This window comes from Marmota flaviventris, chromosome 6 (genome assembly GCF_047511675.1).
Source record: "Marmota flaviventris isolate mMarFla1 chromosome 6, mMarFla1.hap1, whole genome shotgun sequence".
Lineage (NCBI taxonomy): Eukaryota > Metazoa > Chordata > Mammalia > Rodentia > Sciuridae > Marmota > Marmota flaviventris.
This window is the reverse complement of record NC_092503.1, coordinates 109738060-109758386: the sequence shown is the minus strand read 5'-3', so window position 1 is coordinate 109758386 and position 20327 is coordinate 109738060. Positions and strand designations below refer to the sequence as shown.

Genomic DNA, 20327 nt, shown 5'->3' with positions numbered 1-20327 from the left:
CAACTTTTGGGTGTGTTTTTCAGTAATACCCTTTTAAAAAGTTGTATACTTTAAAAATCAACAATTAACAATATTAAGGAGAAATGTAAAAATTCAGTGGTTTTATTTCATCTCCTTTACTGTTCCTTTTTTGTGCATTCATCTTATGTGCACACATGTTTTTATGTGAATATAATCACAATATAGGAATTGTGTGTTTTTTTGCCATTATATGTGATGTTTTGCATATTTGTTATCACAGGTTATGTTATCTTCAGGTTATGTTTTAATTTTTAGTACTTAATGTATCCCCTTAATAATTTTATTACTATTCTGAGTTTTTATTTTTGAATATACTAACAGCTTGTGTATATTATTTTTGCTTTTTAAAGTTATTTTCTTTAGAAATAAGATTGTTTTTCAAAGAATATGAATATTTAAATGGATTTTGCTGTTATTGCCAAGGTATAACTTAAAATCTCTTCTTCTCTATCTTGATCCATTATAGTGAAAAAGAAGGAAGAGATAGAAAAAAAGACAAACAGCATTTGAAAAGGAAAAAAGAATCTGATTTGCCATCAGCTATTCTTCAAACTAGTGGTGTTTCTGAATTTACTAAAAAGAGAAGCAAACTAGTTCTTCCTGCTCCTCAGGTAATCTGATAAAAAGTTTTTTTATTTTATGAATTTATGAGCTCATTTCATTTATTCAGCAAATATTTGAGGGCCTTTGTTTCAGGCTTGTTATGAGTGCCCTTAAGAAATTAGTGTAATGGGTGAGCCACATGTGTAACAATAAATTATTTTGGTATAATATGATAAATAAGCAACAGCTTCTCTGTGTAAGTTATTATATGAAGTCTTAAACTGCTCATGATGGTTTAATAAGTAGTTAACACTCAGCAATTTGTCACCAGCTACGGCTCTTGGCCACTTATTTGTAGTTGATCAGGATAGGTATGGTCTGGCTTGGTGAAATTGAAGCTGCTTTCTTTCAGGGAGTGTTTTGTTATATCATGTTTTTCTTTTTGAAAGAAAAGAAATGGGCTGGGGTTCTGGTTCAGTGGTGGAGTGCTTGACTAGCACTTGTGAGGCACTGGGTTTGATCCTCAAAACCACATAAAAAAATAAAGTTTATATTGTATCCATCTATATCTTAGAAACACACACACACACACACTAAAAATATTTATGTGTATGTACATGTGTGTGCGCACGCGCGTGTATATATGAGAAACAGCTCTGAAAAATCAGTGTGGGAATTGTGGAAAAGAGAAATACAAGTATTTCCTCATTCAGTTTATTATAGTCCTTTGACTTAGTAATAGTTGGTCAGAAACATGGGAACTTTGAGTAGCCTCTTGTTTTGAGTAGTATAGCTCTTCAGAATCAGACAGGTTTAATGGAGTAGAGGTAAGGACTTAGGAGACCAGCAGAGTTTGTTTCCCCAGAAGTCTTTTGGCTCCTCAACAAAAGACTTGTGGGCATGAACATAATTGAATTTTGTCATATGTTGCTCTTTCTAGTAGTATTTTTAAGTTTAATTTTGTCTGAAATTTTCCCCTTAACACCCCTTAGAATATTTATTTTGGCAAAATTACTTTTAGATTTTCTTAAGGATCTTGTGATTCAGTAGACTCTGTGATATTTTTATATTTTTTTTCCTTCCCATATGGATAGTTTTGTACAAAAACTATTATTTTATGTTCTTGGTACATAAGCATATTAATTTGAAAGAATTTCAGTATGGAAATATAGCAGTTGTAGCTTGATTCTGTATCATAGATGAATTTTATCCCCATGGCATGTAGAAAAGGCTTTTAAAATTTTTAAAATAGAAATTTTTTTTGTGGGGGGTATTGGGGATTAAACTCAGGAACACTCAACCACTGAGCCACATCTCCAGCCCTGTTTTGTATTTTATTTAGATACAGGGTCTCTGAGGTGCTTAAGTGCCTCACTGTTACTGACGCTGGCTTTGAACCCGCGATCCTCCTATCTCAGCCCCACTGAGCTGCTGGGATTACAAGTGTGCACACCACACCTGGCTTAAAAATAGAAATTTTAAAGTCAAAAAAGTTAGGGGTAGTGCAGTGACCCTGTGTGTTCTATACAGCTTCAGCAATTCATCTTTCTAGAATATGGAAATTTTAATCTGTGTTGGTCCTCAGTTAAAATGCTTACTGTGATAATTGTGTCTTTTTAGATTTCAGATGCAGAACTTCAGGAAGTTGTAAAAGTAGGCCAAGCAAGTGAAATTGCACGTCAGACTGCTGAGGAATCTGGCATAACAAACTCTGCTTCCAGTACTCTTTTGTCTGAGTACAATGTCACCAATAATAGCATTGCTCTTAGAACACCCCGAACGCCAGCTTCCCAGGACAGAATTCTACAGGTATGGTGTCACATAGTAGAGGAGCCTTTTGCGTTCATTATTATATTTAAGGTATCATGAAGGAGAACACTAAGTGGTTTGGTTTTCTTTCTTTCAGGGTCTCAGCAGTTTGAAACTGAGTCCTGAATGAATAGATCCTGAAACATTTGTCTAGTAGAGAAGCTAAATCAGCAGATTCAGTTATTAGGTGATTTTATTTCTACATTATTATAACAATTTTGAATCAAGTCCTTCTACCTTCACTAGTCTTTTATACCTGTCAGTAAAGCACAGGATTTAAATTTTTCACATTGCCTAGTAATCCTGGCAAGAAATGAGATGTATGTGCAGTGATTTTAGAAACTGCCTTGCATTTTCTCATTGGCTTGACATCATATGTCAGTGGTAATAATTTCATCACTCTCCCTCACACATGGTATATCCACAGCTCTTTGTGTTCCACGGGTGTCTGTATGCCAGAGACAGATTTTTCTCAAACCTGGAAAACACTATTGAGAATTTTGGTATCCTTACATCTCATTTTCTTTTCTCTCATAGTCAGAAACATAATTTCAAGGTCTTGATCCAAGAATCAATGGTTGTGTAAGGCTTAGTAAGAAAAATAATTGTGCCCCTCATTGCTTGCTCTGCAGAGGTACCAATTACAATTCTTTGTTTTTATTTTCGTATTGCTAAGATACTTGTGACTTCATTGTTTTAAGAATTATTTGTTGTTTCTCCATATAGAATTTGGACATTTGTCCCTATGTCTCAGTCATGCATATAGACTTTTTCAGTTCTCTCATTGTCAATTATAGTACCATCGTCCATTACAGTTAAAATATAGTTTTGGTTCATGGTTGGATTTATGACTCTGTAAACCTTGTTTATTCCTGAATCATGAGGTGCCTTATAACGTATATGTTATGTAAATACATATTTGTATGTAATATATAGCATAATACTGTGCTTTGTTGTACAGTATTTTGTATTTTCTTGGAGTTAACATTTGTTTTACTCAGGTAATGAATTTTTTGAATACTTAGCATTAATTGAATTATAGACTGTATACGCTGTCAGTCTCCTGTGTTCTGGTCAGACTTCATATAATCTCATCTTTCTAAAGGTTACCAGCAGACAAGCCAGGGTACCTAACAGGATAACTGGCTGGCTACCCATCTGCATAAGAAATAAATGAACGATGTAAAAGGGAAAAATGAATTTTATACAATTTTGTCAAACTGGAGAGAAGCAGTTAAGATTGTATCTTCTCTCTCTCTCTTTTTTTAAAATATTTATTCTTTTAGGTGTAGATGGACACAACACAGTGCCTTTATTTTTATGTGGTGCTGAGGATCGAACCCGGGTCCTACCCGTGCTAGGCAAGCGCTCTACCGCTGAGCCACAATCCCAGCCCCTGTTATCTTCTCTTGTTAGTCACATAGAAGCTTACAGAAGCAGTTAAAATTTATAGAAACAAAAGCCAGGAGGTGTAATTTCGCAGATATAGCTAGGCAGTGTTGGCTAGAAAACACAGGGGCTAGTTTTTTGTTTCCATTCACAGCATGAGGAAGCTCAGGAGCTAAACCTTTTTCAGAGCTTTTAATTTCAAAAGGTCTGTATTTTATAATAAAGTCTTTCCCAGAACTTTGAGATGCTCTTATTAGGACCGATAACTCACTGGATCTTGTTTACAGCATGATTTTTATTGTTATTTTAAATTTTTTTTTTTTCAATTTCCCTTCACTGTCCCTGTAGAAAATCCCTTGGGTTCTCTTTCTTCTGGTTCCCATGACTTTGGCTTTCTTGGTTTATTCTCTTGTTAATGAAGCATAATATCCTTCAATAGCTTTCTGAGAAAGGATTCATGGAAGGTAGATTTTTTTTTTAATTTAGTTTTTGTATACAAATAAAAATTGTATATATTTTTGGTGCTTAGCATGATGTTTTTGATATGTGTATATATTTTAGAATGGCTAAATTAAGTTATTTAACATTACCTCATGTATTATTTTTTTTGTGTGTGTGTGTGGTGAGAACACTTAAAAATCTATTTTGTTAGCAGTTTTCAAGTTATTCACTAGAGTCATCATGATGTACAGTAGATCAGTATATTTCTTGTGTTTAACTGAAATTTCGTTTCGGGTTCTCCTACCCCTTAGCCTCTGGTAACCATTGTTTTTCTTTCTAAAAGTTTAACCTTTTCAAATAATATCGCGGGGTATTTGTCTTTCTGTGCCTAGCTCATTTCAATTAACATGATGTTCTCAGTTTCGTCAGTGTTCCAAATGCTAGGATTTCTTTTTTAAGGCTGAATAATATTCTTTGTGTATATGCCACATTTTAAAGATTCTTTTCTCTGTTGATAGATATTAAGGTTGATTTCTGTATCTTCTGGCTTCCACTGTGGCTGTGTTATTCAGATTATTAGTAGGAAAGCTAGTTCCTCTTTCTCTGGAAGTGTTTGTGATCTCCTTTTTCACATCCTTGGTTCTTTGTGTGGATCTTTCTCAGTCACTCTGCTAAGTATTTGGTGGATTTTTTAATTCTAGAGACTTGTGGCCTTTAATTATTTTTTTTTCTTTTTTTTTGTACCAGGGATTGAACTCAGGGGCACCCAACCGCCGAGCCACATCCCCAGCCCTATTTTGCATTTTTCATTTAGACACAGACTGAGTTGCTTAGTGCCTCGCTGTTGCTGATGCTGGCTTTGAACTTGTAATCCTCCTGTCTCAGCCTCCTGAGCTGCTGGGATTACAGGTGTGCACCACCGCACCCGGCTTGTGGCCTTTAATTCTTGAAAATTAGTTTGAATTAAAAAAAAAAAAATCTTCCTTTTCATCAGTTACTTTATAGACCTCCAACTTTTGTCTTCTTTCCTCTCTAGATGATTTTCTGTGATATCTAGGAGCTTTTTAAAAACGTTTAGTGTTTTTTTAACATCCATTCTTATTTCATGAACATCTTCTCTTCTCTGGGACTGTTGGTAATCATGATTTTATAAGGTTTTTTCCCTTTTTATAGTCTCTTAAGTGTTTTGTTTCCTCTACCATTCATAAGCATGTATTCTCAAATGTTTGGTGATCTTTGATTCTTTTCCTATATGTAGAGGTGAGGGGTAATTGTAAGCTGACTATAAACTCTTTGTATGTGGGTGAGGCTCCTTGACTCCCAGCTTCTCTGGAGGCTGATCTGACTGGGATGTTTTGTTGGAATTTCTTGATGTCAATATTGCTTCATCAAAATTTATGAGACTCTTCAGAAAAGCAGCTTTTAATATCCTGCCTAAAGGGTGTACAACTGACTACCCTCACCTGAGGAAAAAAGGCTGAATGCCTCCAATTTAAAGTTTAAACTTATATGTCCTTTCTTTTTCTTCATAATAATAATTTGCTTTTAACACCTTCTGGGATCCCCTAGTTTAGAAAGCCTTTATTGTTCTCTCTGAAGAGTTTTTCTTTTGTATTGTTCATGCAAGTTCACAAATTAATGCACACTAGTTATTTTATCATGCAACTCGACTTTGAGGAGGCTTGGACATGGGGTTTCACAAGTAAATTACTAAAATATCTAGTATATCAGAGATTTTATAAAGCAATTTTGTGATTCTTTTGGACCCTGAGCATAAATAAAGATGTGTTCTGGGGTATTATAACCAGGTAGAATGTCAGGTAAACTTGTTTAGTCAGATTGGGAAAGAGAAAATTCTGCTAACTATTCACAGGAGAAACATGGAGGGCCCTAAATAGTGCAAAATACATACAGGAATCAAATTAAACGGAATAAGCCTGTTAATAATAGGGGATGATAATGACTGTAGGTGTTGTAAAAATCCTGGTAGCCACCCTCTTCTGGTGGCTTGGAGTGCTATAGATGCTTCTTATAGATGCTCTGTGTTGATCTGGCTCAGCATTTCTTGCATACTTCTCTAGACTTTTAATTAAAATGCAAAGCCCAGCAGGATATATATTCTTGTTTTGGTTACTTTATTCATGCTTCAGCTTTTCCATGCCTTCTCTGACAGAGAGGAATATCATGTCTTCCTTTTTTTTAAATAGTGCTATTTGAAAAAGTTTGCACTGTAATTATTTGGCACTGAAAATTTTAAAGAAAAACAGTAAAGCTGTTTTTATTTTTGGAAAAATTGCATTATTAGGTAATATAATGACTATTTAATGGAAGTTATTTTTAAAAACTTTTATTGAGATATAATATAGCATATAATTAATTTGTTATAGTATTTGCAGAGTTGAGCACCCATCATCATAATTATACAATATTTTCATCAATTATAAAGGAACCCCCATACCCATTAACAGTCACTTATTTTTCCCCTCAAACCTGCTAGGCCCTGTAGTTGTCTCTCTGGTGTTCTCTGTTCTTCACATTTCATATGAATGGAATCATAAAATCATTTCTGACTTGCTTCTTTCATTTAATGTACTGTTTTCAAGATTTAACCATACTGTAGGATGTATCAGTATTCCATTCCTTTTTATTGCTAAATAATGTTCCACTGTACGAATATACCACATTTTCTTTATCCATTAATGAATTGATTGTCACTTGGGTATTGACTACCTTTTTACTATGTGAATAATGGTGCTTTGAACAAGTGTTTGTATGGATATGGTTTTCATTTTCTTGGATGAATACTCAGGAATGGAATTTCTGGGTCTTATGGTAATTCTGCATCTAACTTTTTGGGGAACTGTCAGACCGTTTTCCAGAGCAGCTGTACCCTTTTACCCTTCTATCGAAATATGTGACAGTTGCAGTTTTTTTTTTTTTTTTTACATTCTCACCAACACTGTTATCCTCTTTTTGATTATAACCATCCTATGGTCATACATCTGGGGGTGGTATCATATTGTGTTTTTGATTTGCATTTCCCTGGTAGCTACAGATATAGAGCATCTTTGCACATGCTTATTTGCTATGTTTCTAAATCTTTTTTGAAGAAATGGTTACTCATATCCCTTGCCCATTTTTCAGTTGGGCTATTTATCTTTTTATTGAATTATAAGAATTCTTTGTATATTCTAGGTGTTAGTCCTTAATCTGATATATAATTTGTACATATTTTCTTCCAGTTTTTGGGTTGTCTTTTTACTTTTTTCATGTTGTCAGTTGCAGCACAGAAGGTTTTAATTTCATGATGTATAGTTCTTTTTTTTTTTTTTTTGCATTAGCATTTAGCCTTATGTAGCACTGTCCAAAGTCAGGGAGATTTACTCTTCTTTTTCTAAAAGTTTTATAGTTTTAACTTTTACATTTAAGTCTGTGACTCATTTTGAGTTCATTTTACTGGGTGATGTGAGTTAAGGGTCCGACTTGATTCTTTTGCATGCAGATATCCAGTTTTTCCAGCACCATGTTTGAATACTCTTTCCCCCATTGTATGATTTTGGCACCCTTGAAAAAATCCAGTTAACCATGAATATTTCTGGGTTCTGAATTTTGTTCCATTGGTCCTATACCAGGACCACACTGTCTTTGATTCCTATAGCTTTATGTTATCCTTTTGTGTGTTCAGTATAGGCTTTGAAGACTGACTGAAAGAGTATTGAGGTAATAACGAGAAAATATTTAATATAGAGAGTAGTTATTTTGAAAAAATATCAAGAGGCTAGGACATATGCAGTGTTTCGGGCTTGTAGTTTTGGATTTGTCTTCTAAAAGATTTTGGGTAGTTATCTGAAAAGTGTTTTTGTTGGAATTAAATTTGGTTCTAATGGAAAACCATAACAGTGGCCTACATAGAATAGAGGTTTATTTTATGTTTTATATGTTGAGAGATAAACAGACTGGGGCTTGTATGGTACTTTCTGGTGTCAGTGACTTAGGGGTGGTCTGTTTTGTTCTGTCCCATGCCTGACTTTCCTTCACAGTGTTTCTCCCTTTGGTAAGTACAGTGGCTACAGTGCCAGCCATGTTTTCTGCCTCTAGCTGGCAGGAAGGAGGAAGGGAGAACAAGGACTGCTGTCTTGCTTTTTAAGAACCCGTCTCTTGCATTTGTCGTTTCTCCTTCTGTCACACTGACCAGAACTTAGATATATAACCATACTGAGCTACTGGGTTATATAGTTTTGTTTTGGGGAACCTGGTTAAAATGGAGGCTTTTGATACATGGAAGGAGAGAATACTTTTGGTGACAGGTAGCAGTCTCTGCCACAATAAAGTATTCAGTGATCCCAGCTGGTTGAAGCTCTTTGGAACCTCTAAGACAAACTGACAGAAGTTGAGAATTTAGTCTGGTTAGCTGTGATAAAATATCCGTTATTTTAATGAAAAATGTGGTAAATTGATTTTTACTTTAAGCTTTTATTTGTTAGATGCCTCTGTTCTATGCATGATATAGGTGCCAAGGTTGCCAAGGTGGGTAGCCAGGGATAAGAGGAATTTTGTCTCATGGCTTCCTTTGATCTAGTCCTAGGGTGCATTGGTTAGGGTTCATTAAGGGGAACAGAACCAGCATGAATATCATAGAATTAGGAATTTGTTAAAAGAATTGGATTTATGCACAAAAAGGAAAAGCTAGGGAAGTAAAGATCTGAAAAGGAGAGTTTGTAGGGAAATTGGAAGCTAGGCATGAAGGGGGCTGTGGAGGGTGTTGGTTCTTTGTGGCTACTATTTTCTGTGAGTTTGCAGCTAGAAGTTGAGAGATGGGTGCAGGATTGCTGTTGGGCAGAGAAGTGCAAGGGCATGCTGAAACTTGCAATTTCATATGTGAGACTATAACTGCCTTGACATATAAAACTTTATTCTAGAAATTGTGACTTGTGATGTCTTAGATTGACAGAGGGATGGAAGTATTGAAATCTGTTGTGGCATAATATTTGTTTTCTCTCTTGGTTTTCACTAAGAAACTAAGAATTGTGGCTGCTTAAACATTTTTATAATAGGATCAAAAGAGAGAATTCTGCTAGCTTATCTAGACCATTAACATGCTTCCTTATTTCTTTTAATAGGAAGCCCAGAACCTCATGGCCTTGACCAATGTGGACACCCCGTTAAAAGGTGGACTTAATACCCCATTGCATGAGAGTGACTTCTCAGGCGTGACTCCACAGCGGCAAGTTGTACAGACTCCAAACACAGTTCTTTCTACCCCATTCAGGTATTATAAAAATAAACATATTTTATGTTTTAGGAAAACTTGAATCCAAGAATTTGGACAGCATGTTTGTTTTAGTATGTTGACAAAGTATTCAACTTGTTTTTTTTTTTTTTGCTTTCTCCTTACTCATGGTAATAAATAACATTTATAGTATCAAAGAAATGATTACATATGGTGGCATTTTTATTTTCAAAGTTTCAGATGCTAGCATCTTGTTTCTGAACACTTTATTTGATTTTAAAGATTAGATGAATCCATTGTTAGTGATCATTTGGTGAATTTTATAAAAATTGTATAAAAATTTTAAAAATTTATAAAAAATGTATAAAAATTAATGTATGTCTTATTGCTTTTTCTTAGCATTTTTCTGTAAAAAATTAAAACGCTCAGAAAATATGCAAGAATGGCAAAGCAAATATTCATATACCCAATCACTTAGTTTCTGTGATTATTAACATTTTACTTTATATGATATGTGATATTTGCTTTATCACGTATCTATCCAATTATCAATCCACTTTATTTTTTAAGGCATTTCAAAGTAGGTTGCAAATAATCAGTCCATATTCACACCTAAACACACATGCATGTTATTAACTAGTGGTCAGTATTTCTTTGTACTTCTTTTATTTTAAGCTACTCTTTTGAAAAGGATTATCTTTTAAGATATAAATGTTATGGAAACTAGTCATATTAAAATGGAATTTGAGTTTTTAAGGGATGATTATTTCAAGTTTAATTTTAAGTGTTAGAATATGTCCTTCTATGGGTTTAGTTTTCCTTAAATTGTTAAGATTTATATATGAAAGCAGAATAGAGACACACTGGCAGCCAATCCCAGTATGATATTTAACACTTCTTGTGAGGCTAAAGAGAGCCTAATCCTTTTTCTCCTGTGTATGTCTTGTCTTTCAACTAGATTGTAAGCTCCTTGGGGGCAGGGACCATGTCTTATATGGTAACACCTCAACTATTGGGAACAGCTGTATGGCAGCACCACCAGTCTGGAACACAGCCAAGATACAGGAAGTAAGCACCCTTGTCTCCCCCAAAAGGCTTTGAACAATTAAAACATAAGTTACTGCAAAGTCTGTGTACTTTTTTCTTTATTTTTTGAGATGGGGTTTTGCTGTGTTGCCCAGGCTGGCTGCAAACTTATGATCCTCCCATTGCAACCTCTTGAGTAGCTGAGATTACAGGCCTTTGCCACTACGATGGCTTTGTCTATGGACTTCATTGCTAGAAGAGGTTCTTAATCTTCACCCAGAGCCTGTTCATACCTAGATGTGTTTTTAAAAGTGTGGTGTGTGGTTTCCAAACAATGAATTACTTAAAGTATGTAGTTGATGATGACAGTAATGACTGATAATGTAATAGCCAACAACTTGATAGGGAGGAGAAGATGATTAGACAAATACACTGAACTCAAGTCATATGCTGTTGGCCAGCCTCCCTGCCCACTGCCTATTCTTAGCCACCCTAATGCATGAAGAAAAAATTGAAATAATGTTTACTGGACCTTTTTAAGGAAGATTCTGTCAAGCATAACGACTATTAGAAGTCAATAAAATAAAAATACAGCATTCTGTGCTGACTAAACCAAACCTTTATTTTAACCTAGAGAATGAACTTAAAACCACCAGGCATAATTTTTGGAATCTTTGTTTTTTCCATATTTTTTATATTCCATGTAGAATAATATATGTGAAAAACATTTGAAAGCACAATCCAAATATAAGTGGCACTTTTATTAATTGATTTCTCTTTTTCTAGGACTCCTTCTAATGGAGCTGAAGGGCTGACTCCTCGAAGTGGAACAACCCCTAAACCAGTTACTAATTCTACCCCAGGTAGAACTCCTCTTAGAGACAAATTAAACATTAATCCAGAAGATGGAATGGCAGACTATAGTGATCCCTCTTATGTGAAACAGATGGTAAATGTCAATTCCCTTTTAATACTCTTTAAAAAAATTTTTTTTTTTTTTTCCGGGGGGTAATGTTGGGGATTGAACCTAGAGCTTTGCACATGCTAATAAGTATATGCTCTACCCTTGAGGTTACTATATCCGCAGCTCTAAAAATTGGAAAAAAAAAAAAAAAATCTTATGGGTACCAAAGTAAAAATTTCAGCCAGTGTAGATTTCATTTACCTTAGGAATTTATACATCTGTTAATGCCAGAAAACAAGAATGATTTGTAAGAGTTGATGGAAGTGGGGGGGAATCTTTTGTGCTTATAAATCTACTTTGTTACTCTTAATATGCTTGTAAATATTGAAAATGTTGTATCTTTTATCATTTTAATTTTTATCGTTTACTAATGAATACTTTTCTTTCTTTAGGGGTACATGTATTTTAATAATAATTGTTTCTATAAATGAAATTTTAAGTTTTAAAGCCTTATCCAATTAGATTTTGAGCCTGAATCCTTCTATTTGCTCCATATATTTAGGACAGCCTAGATCTCAAAGCCAAGTTAATTTTTTTTGTTGTTGATTTCAGTGAAATTTTCTTTTGTATATATTGCAAGGTGATGTAGAAAGCTAACTATAAATAGTTACAGTTTTTGCTTCTGCCCATTTTACTGCTTTTATTACATAAGTCAGTGTAAACTAATAAAGAATGGATTTGGAAATTGGGAAGAGTATATCAGGAAATACAGTAAATACATTATTGTACCTTATTTGATTCCGAAGAAAATCACTGTGAAATTTTAAAAAAATGAGTTCCAGTGATACTGATCTATCTTCAGTTTAGAAATTAATTCTAACTTCATATATAGATTTAGTTAATTTATGATTTAGCACCTAAATTGATATCCACTAAGGCCAACTCTTAAAAAAAAAAAAAAGCTATATATGGATTAAACAATTGAGAACCTATGTGTGGAAAACATAAATCAGAAATTTGAGGGGCTATCCTTTGTTTTAACAATTCTAGGGGGATTGGGAAATAAGACTGGAAAGGTGAGCCAAGGATGCACTGAGAAAAGCTTTGGCTACCAGCTGGTTTCTTTGGGAATTTTTTTTATTAGTCCAAGGACAAGTTAACTTTTCTGTTTGTTCTTTTCATTTGCTATTAAATTTCATTGTCAGAAATATATTCTTCCAACAGATCTTCTTATCAGTATTATTAATACTGATTTTTGGCATAAATTTATCTGGGCATTTCAACAGTACACTTAGAAACATGAATATGTTTCATTATGATTGGCATTTTTATAAAAAATAAATGTTGTCTTGTGCTTAAAACAGTGAGTCACAGGGTGGGGTAGTGGGATGAGTACAGTGCTACATAAATAATTTTGTATATGTGAAAGTAAATATCTCATTAGAAATAAAATGTATATGCCAATTACATGGCCTTTGATTTCCTGGAATTAAAACTTTTCACATCTTCTGGACTGAGGAGAACATGAAGAGTGCACACAAAGGACCACTAAGAGTCAAACACAGAAGTCTAAATTGACGTCAGCTAGTCGTTCAGCAGAAGATAACTGATTAATTCATTCTCTGGTTTAACTAAATACTGAGACTCAGTATTTAGGTGCCTGATGAAATGCTTGTACATCGGTGGAAAAGTATGAATAAAAATGAAGATGAAAATGACAGTACTGGTTGTTTTTATAGACTATAATGCCTTTTAGCTAATATAGTATAATTTACACTATGAATGATAAAATAGATTATCTTTAAGAGCATTTTAATTCTCATTGTATATAAGTTTTTTTTTGCTTTGTTGGGGGCATGATGTGCTCTATTAGTATCAATAAAACTCTCTTTAGGGGCTGGGTTGTGGCTCAGCAGTAGAGCACTTGCCTAGCATGTGTGCCCGGGGCCCTGGTTTCAATCCTCAGCACCACATAAAAATAAAAAAAATAAAATAAAGTATTGTGTCCAACTAAAACTAAAAAATAAATATTAAAAAAAAAACTCTTTAAATGGGAGAGAAAGTACAAAAAACGTATATATTCTTTCAAATGAAAATCCAGTTGGTCTTTTTTTTTTTTCTGTTCTAGTGGAGGTGATTTTCAAATATCCTATTGGAATATCCCAGAGTATCTTCATTGATCACAAGTCAAAGCTTTTGATTGGTCTTAATATGGAGCAGATAGAAAATAAACAAAAATCTTAGCTCTGAAGCCAGGAATAACTTTTCTAGAATTAATTTTAGGCTAATTTTTTTTTGGAAATTTTTATAGAATACCCATTGGATACTTAATGTGTATGAGTGAGAAGGACCATTTCTTTTCCACAGGAAAGAGAATCTCGTGAACATCTCCGATTAGGGTTGTTGGGACTTCCTGCCCCAAAGAATGATTTTGAAATTGTTTTACCTGAAAATGCTGAGAAGGAGCTCGAAGACCGGGAAGTGGATGATACTTATATTGAAGATGCTGCTGATGTGGATGCTCGAAAGCAGGTGGGTAATAGTGCTGTGAAGAAGAGTGAGTGTGACTAAATATGTCAGGAGGCTTAAAGAATGATGAGTATTGTTAAATGTCTCAAGAACTTAAGGTTTTTTTGATATTTAAAAAATATCCTAAATTAAATTACATTATTAATGTTATTTCCTGATGTAAATCATGGTATACTCACAGTCTCTTGGTGGGTATTTTTGAAGTGTATATATTATATATATGTAGAGTAATTTAAGTACTCTGTCAAATTCAATATGCTTCTCTAAAATGCAAATAATTTTTTAGCCATTCCTTCAATCTAGTGAAGAAAAGATGTTAAAAGTAAGTACATCTTAGATTAGTTGGGTAAATAGATTTAAGTCAGTGTAAACTAATAAAAAATGGATTTGGAAATTGGGAAGAGTATATCAGGAAATACAGTAAATACATTGTACTAATATATCTTTTAGTTAATTATTTTCTCATTTGCACATAACAGTCCAGTAATGTATTAGCTCTATTTTTGAAATGAGGTAACAGGCTTAAATGAATTAAGTTAACTTTTCCCAAGTCTTATGGCTGGTAAGTGGTAGTAAATTCCAAACTAAAACTGAGTTTATGTGATCCCTTTCAGTTAATCCCATGGTTGTCCATTTTAGGATGATTTTATGTAGCTTTAATCTCAGGGTTGATGTGAGAATGACATCAATATAAATCATATTTTAGAGGAGAACCATGTGAATCTACTTTTTCATAGGGAGCAGTGGGTGGTACTTTTCATATTTTGCCTTCTGAGCTACTTTGAATTACATTTACTTTCTCAGAAATGCCAGGAAACGTTCACTAGCTTTTTAAATTATAAGTCAGTAGCTTTGGGGTTAAAAGAAAGGGTTGTTGGGAAATCTCCTTTGTGTTTAGGATTCTCATTTAGACAAGAAAAGTGGTTGTCTGATGCATAGAGCCAGATAGATTTGGAGACTGCTGTAGCAGACATTGAAATTTCTTAGTTTCTATTGTATTGAGAATGAACGGATAGATTTTCATGGTCTTACTGTTACCTTTCTACAAACTTACACAAATTTCTACAGATTTAGCTTTTGAACATTATTGATTTTACAGACTAAAATGTTTTCAGCTTTATTGAGAAGTGTCAAATACTGTATAGCTGCAATAATGGATATAAAATTATTGTTTAGGCCATACGAGAGGCAGAGCGGGTAAAGGAAATGAAACGAATGCACAAAGCTGTCCAGAAAGATTTGCCAAGACCATCTGAAGTAAGTATTAAAATTTCTGACTGAAGAAGTTTTAAGTTTTATATGATTGATGCTTTTTATATCATTCATAAAGACTGTAAAACAAAATTTCATCTACTTCCTGGAATATAATAAAGCAAGTCCCAGTAGTCTTTAAAATGACGTACTGATACCAGTAAGAATTTAGAAGGGGAAAAAATGCTTTTTAAAATGTAAAACTGCTATGCTGTAAAAGGAATAACATTAGTATGTTGCAGTGATATGTTTGGTAATTGTACTTGTTTTACAATTTTTAGGTAAATGAAACTATTCTAAGACCTTTAAATGTAGAACCACCTCTAACAGATTTACAGAAAAGTGAAGAACTAATCAAAAAAGAAATGATTACAATGCTTCATTATGACCTTCTTCATCACCCCTATGAGCCATCTGGAAATAAAAAAGGAAAAACTGTTGTATTTGGTACTAACAATTCTGAGCACATTGCTTATCTGGAACATAACCCTTATGAAAAGTTCTCCAAAGAAGAGCTGAAAAAGGTATGATTGAGCAGGAATATTTCTGCCATGAGATTTAAGCATTTGTTAGATGCTGTGTGTCATGGACAAATGTGAACTTATTTTGCCACATTAATATTCATGAACAACTGAAGCATTTGGTTAGGAGATAAATGTTTATGAAGTGTTAGGAAAAGGACATACTTTATTCTCACCCCACATGTGTATCAGCTAAACACTGGTTCTGGTGGCAAGGTGTTTTGATTCATGGGTGTATTGGCTTGTTCAGTAATTGCTGCCGTTGCCACTTCCTGTGTTCAACTCTGCTGTCTCTGAAAAGAATTGGATGCCTTTAAAGCTCACTTATATACAGATCCTCATTGACTTTTGTTGTTGTTGTTAAATATTTGTTTTTTAGTTTTAGGTGGACACAATATCTTTATTTTACATTTATGTGGTGCTGAGGATCGAACTCAGTGCTTCATGCATGCTAGGCGAGTGATCTATCACTGAGCCACAACCCCAGCCCCCACTCATTGACTTTTGATGTGGTTATGTACTGATAAACCCATTACAAGTTGAAAATACCATTAAGTTGAAAATGCACTTAGTACATCTAACCCACCAGACATGATAGTTTTATCGATACAGTACACTGTAAAATGAATGCGTGGCTGACGGGGAGCTAAGGGAGGAGCAGCTTATCAGCCTTTCAAGAAAGTATTATCCTGCCTGTTGCTAGCCTAGAAACAGATAAAAATTCAAGATTTAAAGTACAGATTGAATTGGATGTATATTGCTTTCACACCATTGTAATAACATAAAAAGTCTAACCATTGTTAGTTGGGGACCGTCTACTTTAAAAATATTTTTAGATGTGCTGAGTTTGTAGCTTAGTTATAGAGTGCCTGCCTAGCCTAGGCGAGGCACTGGATTTGAGCCTCAGTGCCACATAAAAAAACAAAACAAAAAACCCAAATAAATAAAATAAAGATTAAATTCTTTAAAAAAAATTATAGATTAAACAGTTTTTCTGTTCAAAGAAAGGAAATACTTTTTATGAAATTTATTCCCTTCATATGATTTCCCTCTACCCTTTTATATAAGGAAACAATTTCTTGTATAAACTCTGTATCCTATCTCTTCCATGATATGCATTTTATTCTTTCTGCTTTGATCAACAAATCTGTATAGTAGCATAAGAAAATAGTTTATTTCCTAGCTGGAAGCTGCTGTGATTTGAAACTTCCTTCTAAAATTCATGTTGAATTTAATTGCCATTGTAATAGTATTAGGAAGTAGGGCCTCTAAGAAGTTAGGTCTGAAGGCTACACCTTCATGAGTGGATGGGTTGTATCTGGAGTGAGTGAGTTATCTTGGGAATGATACCGTCTGCCGTGGTACAGTGTAGCAAGAAAGCCTTACCAGATGTAGCCCTGTGATTTTGGACTTCCTAGACTCCAGAATTGTGAGAAAGAAATTTCTTTTCTTTTTAAATTATCCAATCTGTGGTTTCCTTTTTTAGCAGCCAAAAATAGGCTAAGATAGAAGTAAAGCAGTCATTTACTTGTCTTTTTTTCTTTAATATTAGACCCTGAGAAGCAGTGATGACTCTAATTTGGAATGAGCTGCTGCACACTTGGGAGAAATTACAGGATTCTTTCTCCTATCTTCTATTCTGCATTATTCCTCTTTATATCTTTCTTGGTTTCTTACTATTTTCCTTGCTATAAACTAATACATATTTTTATAGGAGTTTTAGACAGTAGAGAAAGAGGGGAGGGTTTATTAATAACTTGCCTCTGATTTCTGAATAACTTTGAATGACATTTATTTTTGGTAAGTGGGATAGTGAAACTGACATCTATTGACATCTATGCCTCCTCTCTGTCAGGCTCATTTAATAATTGAATTAGAGTTGAGACTCAGGTTCTGAAATCAATACTTGAATAGTTTCCTCTTTAGAGTGAAAATATGAGGAAAAGGAATTTAGAAAATAAATATTCCTAAATTTATTTTATGTATGCAAATCTGAAACAAGGATCACATTGTTGCTTTTAGAGGTTCTGTAGGGGATACATTTTTCTATTACAACCTTTAAAAATAATAATTCTAAGTATTACTTTGGGATTATTTGAAACAATATTAAATATTCTCCCATTTTTTTATCTGTGAATTTCTCTTTGTTCTAAAAAGAATTTAAAACAGTTATTTCAAAGCAGATTCTTTATTCTTACTCTTTAAAGATGACTTACTACATTCTCTCCTAATGACAAGAGCCAAAACTTGTAAATTTTTACTGTGTACAGTGTACCATTCCTTTTTGAATGAGGTTTCAGATTTTCATTTATTGTTTGTTTTCATTGTTTCCCTTGAGAAGTATTACTTAACAATATCAGTTCTTTATTTTCTATAGACATAATTTTTTCATTTTTGTTAAAATTTTGCTTTTTTGGGCATTTCTTTTGATTTTTTAAAAACATATTTTGATATATATTTATTTTCCAACATCACCAGAAAGATTGAAAACCTTCTATAAGGCATAGAAGATGGTTGTCAGTTTTTCATTAGCTATGATACAAGGGTTTATGATATGTTCATGGAATTCTGTGTGTCTGGTGTTGGACTGAGCTCTTTGCATATATTGTTCATTTAATCCTAATGACAAACATATCAGGTAGGTGCTGTCCCCATTTTATGGATGAGAAATTAAACAATTCAGACAGCTATTCAAATGTTAAAGCTATGATAACCCAGGCCTGTCTTGCTCCTTTCCCTGTCATCCTGTCATTTTAAACTGTTCCTTTTATAGCAAACCAAAGCTGCTGTATGAACTTTATTTATGACTCCAGTCTCATTATCTGGCAATGTTAGAGGTCTTCTTTCAGGAAGAGAAAAAAAAACCTTTCGTCAAAAAGAGGCCTGATTCCCCTTCACCATTCTGTGAGGTGGAATGGGAAAGTGGATGGAGCACACCCAAGCATTGTGCCATTTTGTCTTTAGATCCTTCTTTATCTGATTACTAGTGATGTGGTCTTGAACAAGTTTATAATCTGTGAGCCTCAGTTTACAGCTTTGAAACAAGGTTAAGCCCAGCATGATGGCACATGCCTGTAATCCCAGGGCTTGGGAGGTTGAGGCAGGAGAATTCCAAGTTCAAAGCCAGCCTCAGCAACTTAATGAGGCCTGTCTCAAAAATAAAAAGGGCTGGGTTTGTGACTCTGTGGTAAAGTGCCCCTGGGTTCAATCCCTGGTACCCAAAATCAAAAACAACAAAACAGCAACAACAATGGAAAACTGAAGTGAATGAATATTGGCTGTTTTGTAAGGTAGTTGTGATCTTTGGAGATAATGTATGTAAAACTTTTAAATCCAGTTTCTGACATATTATAGATGATTGATTTAAGAAATGGTAGCTGCTATTATAATGAGTGAAAACTAAAGATGTTTGTACTATAGGGGAAACACAGATGCTTGACATTTTAAAATCAGTCTATATTGACTTATAGGTATAATAACTCAATTGGCTTAGGTATTGCCTTCCACCTCCTCCAAAAAATGATCAACCAACCAAAACTCCTAGCCTTTAGCCTAAGGAAGGAGGGAAAAAAACCTAGTCTTTTAAAATTCTCTTCTGGTGATGACAAGTATTTTTAGTACTTAAACTCACTGAAATTATTATTCTCAACAGGCCCAAGATGTTCTGGTGCAGGAGATGGAAGTGGTAAAACAAGGAATGAGTCATGGAGAACTCTCCAGTGAAGCTTATAACCAGGTGTGGGAAGAATGCTACAGTCAAGTTTTATATCTTCCTGGGCAGAGCCGCTATACACGGGCTAATCTAGCTAGCAAAAAGGACAGAATTGAATCACTTGAAAAGAGGCTTGAGGTTGGTATCCTTTTAAAATTCTAATTCAAATGTATCTTGATTTAAATTATGAAGTAAATAGTGACACTGGTTACAATTTCAATAAAATAGACCCGAGCTGCTTATTGCCTTTGCAGTTTTTGAATAAAACTAAACTCAAGTGTTTGATCATTCTTGGCCCAGTTCATTGGTTTTACACAATTACAGGCCTTCCAAAGAATGTCCTCCCTGCAGGTAAACCACAGGTTAGTCTGTACCTTTTAAATGTGGGAGCAGCTACCAAGTTGATAACTGGTCACTCAGAATACTGTAGATTAATACTATATAACAGTCTGTTTTTCTCTATGAAGAGATTTCAGTGGTATCAAGGAGTTTCCTTTTTATAGCCAAAATAGCACATTTAAAAAACCTTGATATTTTTCTGTCTATTCTCTGATTCCTTTAAATTTGAATTAAGAGGGTGGAGTTGGATTACTTAGACAATGGCTTCTAGGATTTTCCATGTCTAAGAAAACATTGAAACATACTAGATGCAGTTTCATGGCCATGTGGTTTCTTAATATAGTCTGCTTGTTTTGAATTCCAGAATATGTATAGGCATTTTGCCACTGGCATGTGAATTGTGGTTCATAGACCTCCAGGCTGCCTTGTGGATTCTTAATGGTGGTCTTTAGGGATATATCAAAGACCAAGACGGGATGGGAAGAAGGGGCATTTAAAGCAATTTCATGTAGAAAATGGCCTCAGTTTCCTCTTTTATGAGATTATTAGTTTTTCTTTACAGAAAGCAGATTTGAGAATATTTTTATTTAGAGTTAAATCCAGATAGAGTAA

At 34.1% G+C, this 20327-nt stretch overlaps 1 protein-coding gene across 1 annotated transcript in view; it reads left to right on the top strand.

The window, feature by feature from the left end:
- The window catches only part of Cdc5l (cell division cycle 5 like), a 47663-nt gene that overhangs the window by 12799 nt on the left and 14537 nt on the right, over positions 1–20327 (top strand). Inside the window, exons 7-14 of the mRNA XM_027950465.2 lie at positions 488–632; positions 2185–2373; positions 9324–9472; positions 11246–11408; positions 13731–13895; positions 15069–15149; positions 15425–15667; positions 19317–19514. Of these exons, the coding sequence (XP_027806266.1) occupies positions 488–632; positions 2185–2373; positions 9324–9472; positions 11246–11408; positions 13731–13895; positions 15069–15149; positions 15425–15667; positions 19317–19514 (1333 nt within the window). The remainder of the gene's footprint in view (positions 1–487; positions 633–2184; positions 2374–9323; positions 9473–11245; positions 11409–13730; positions 13896–15068; positions 15150–15424; positions 15668–19316; positions 19515–20327) is intronic.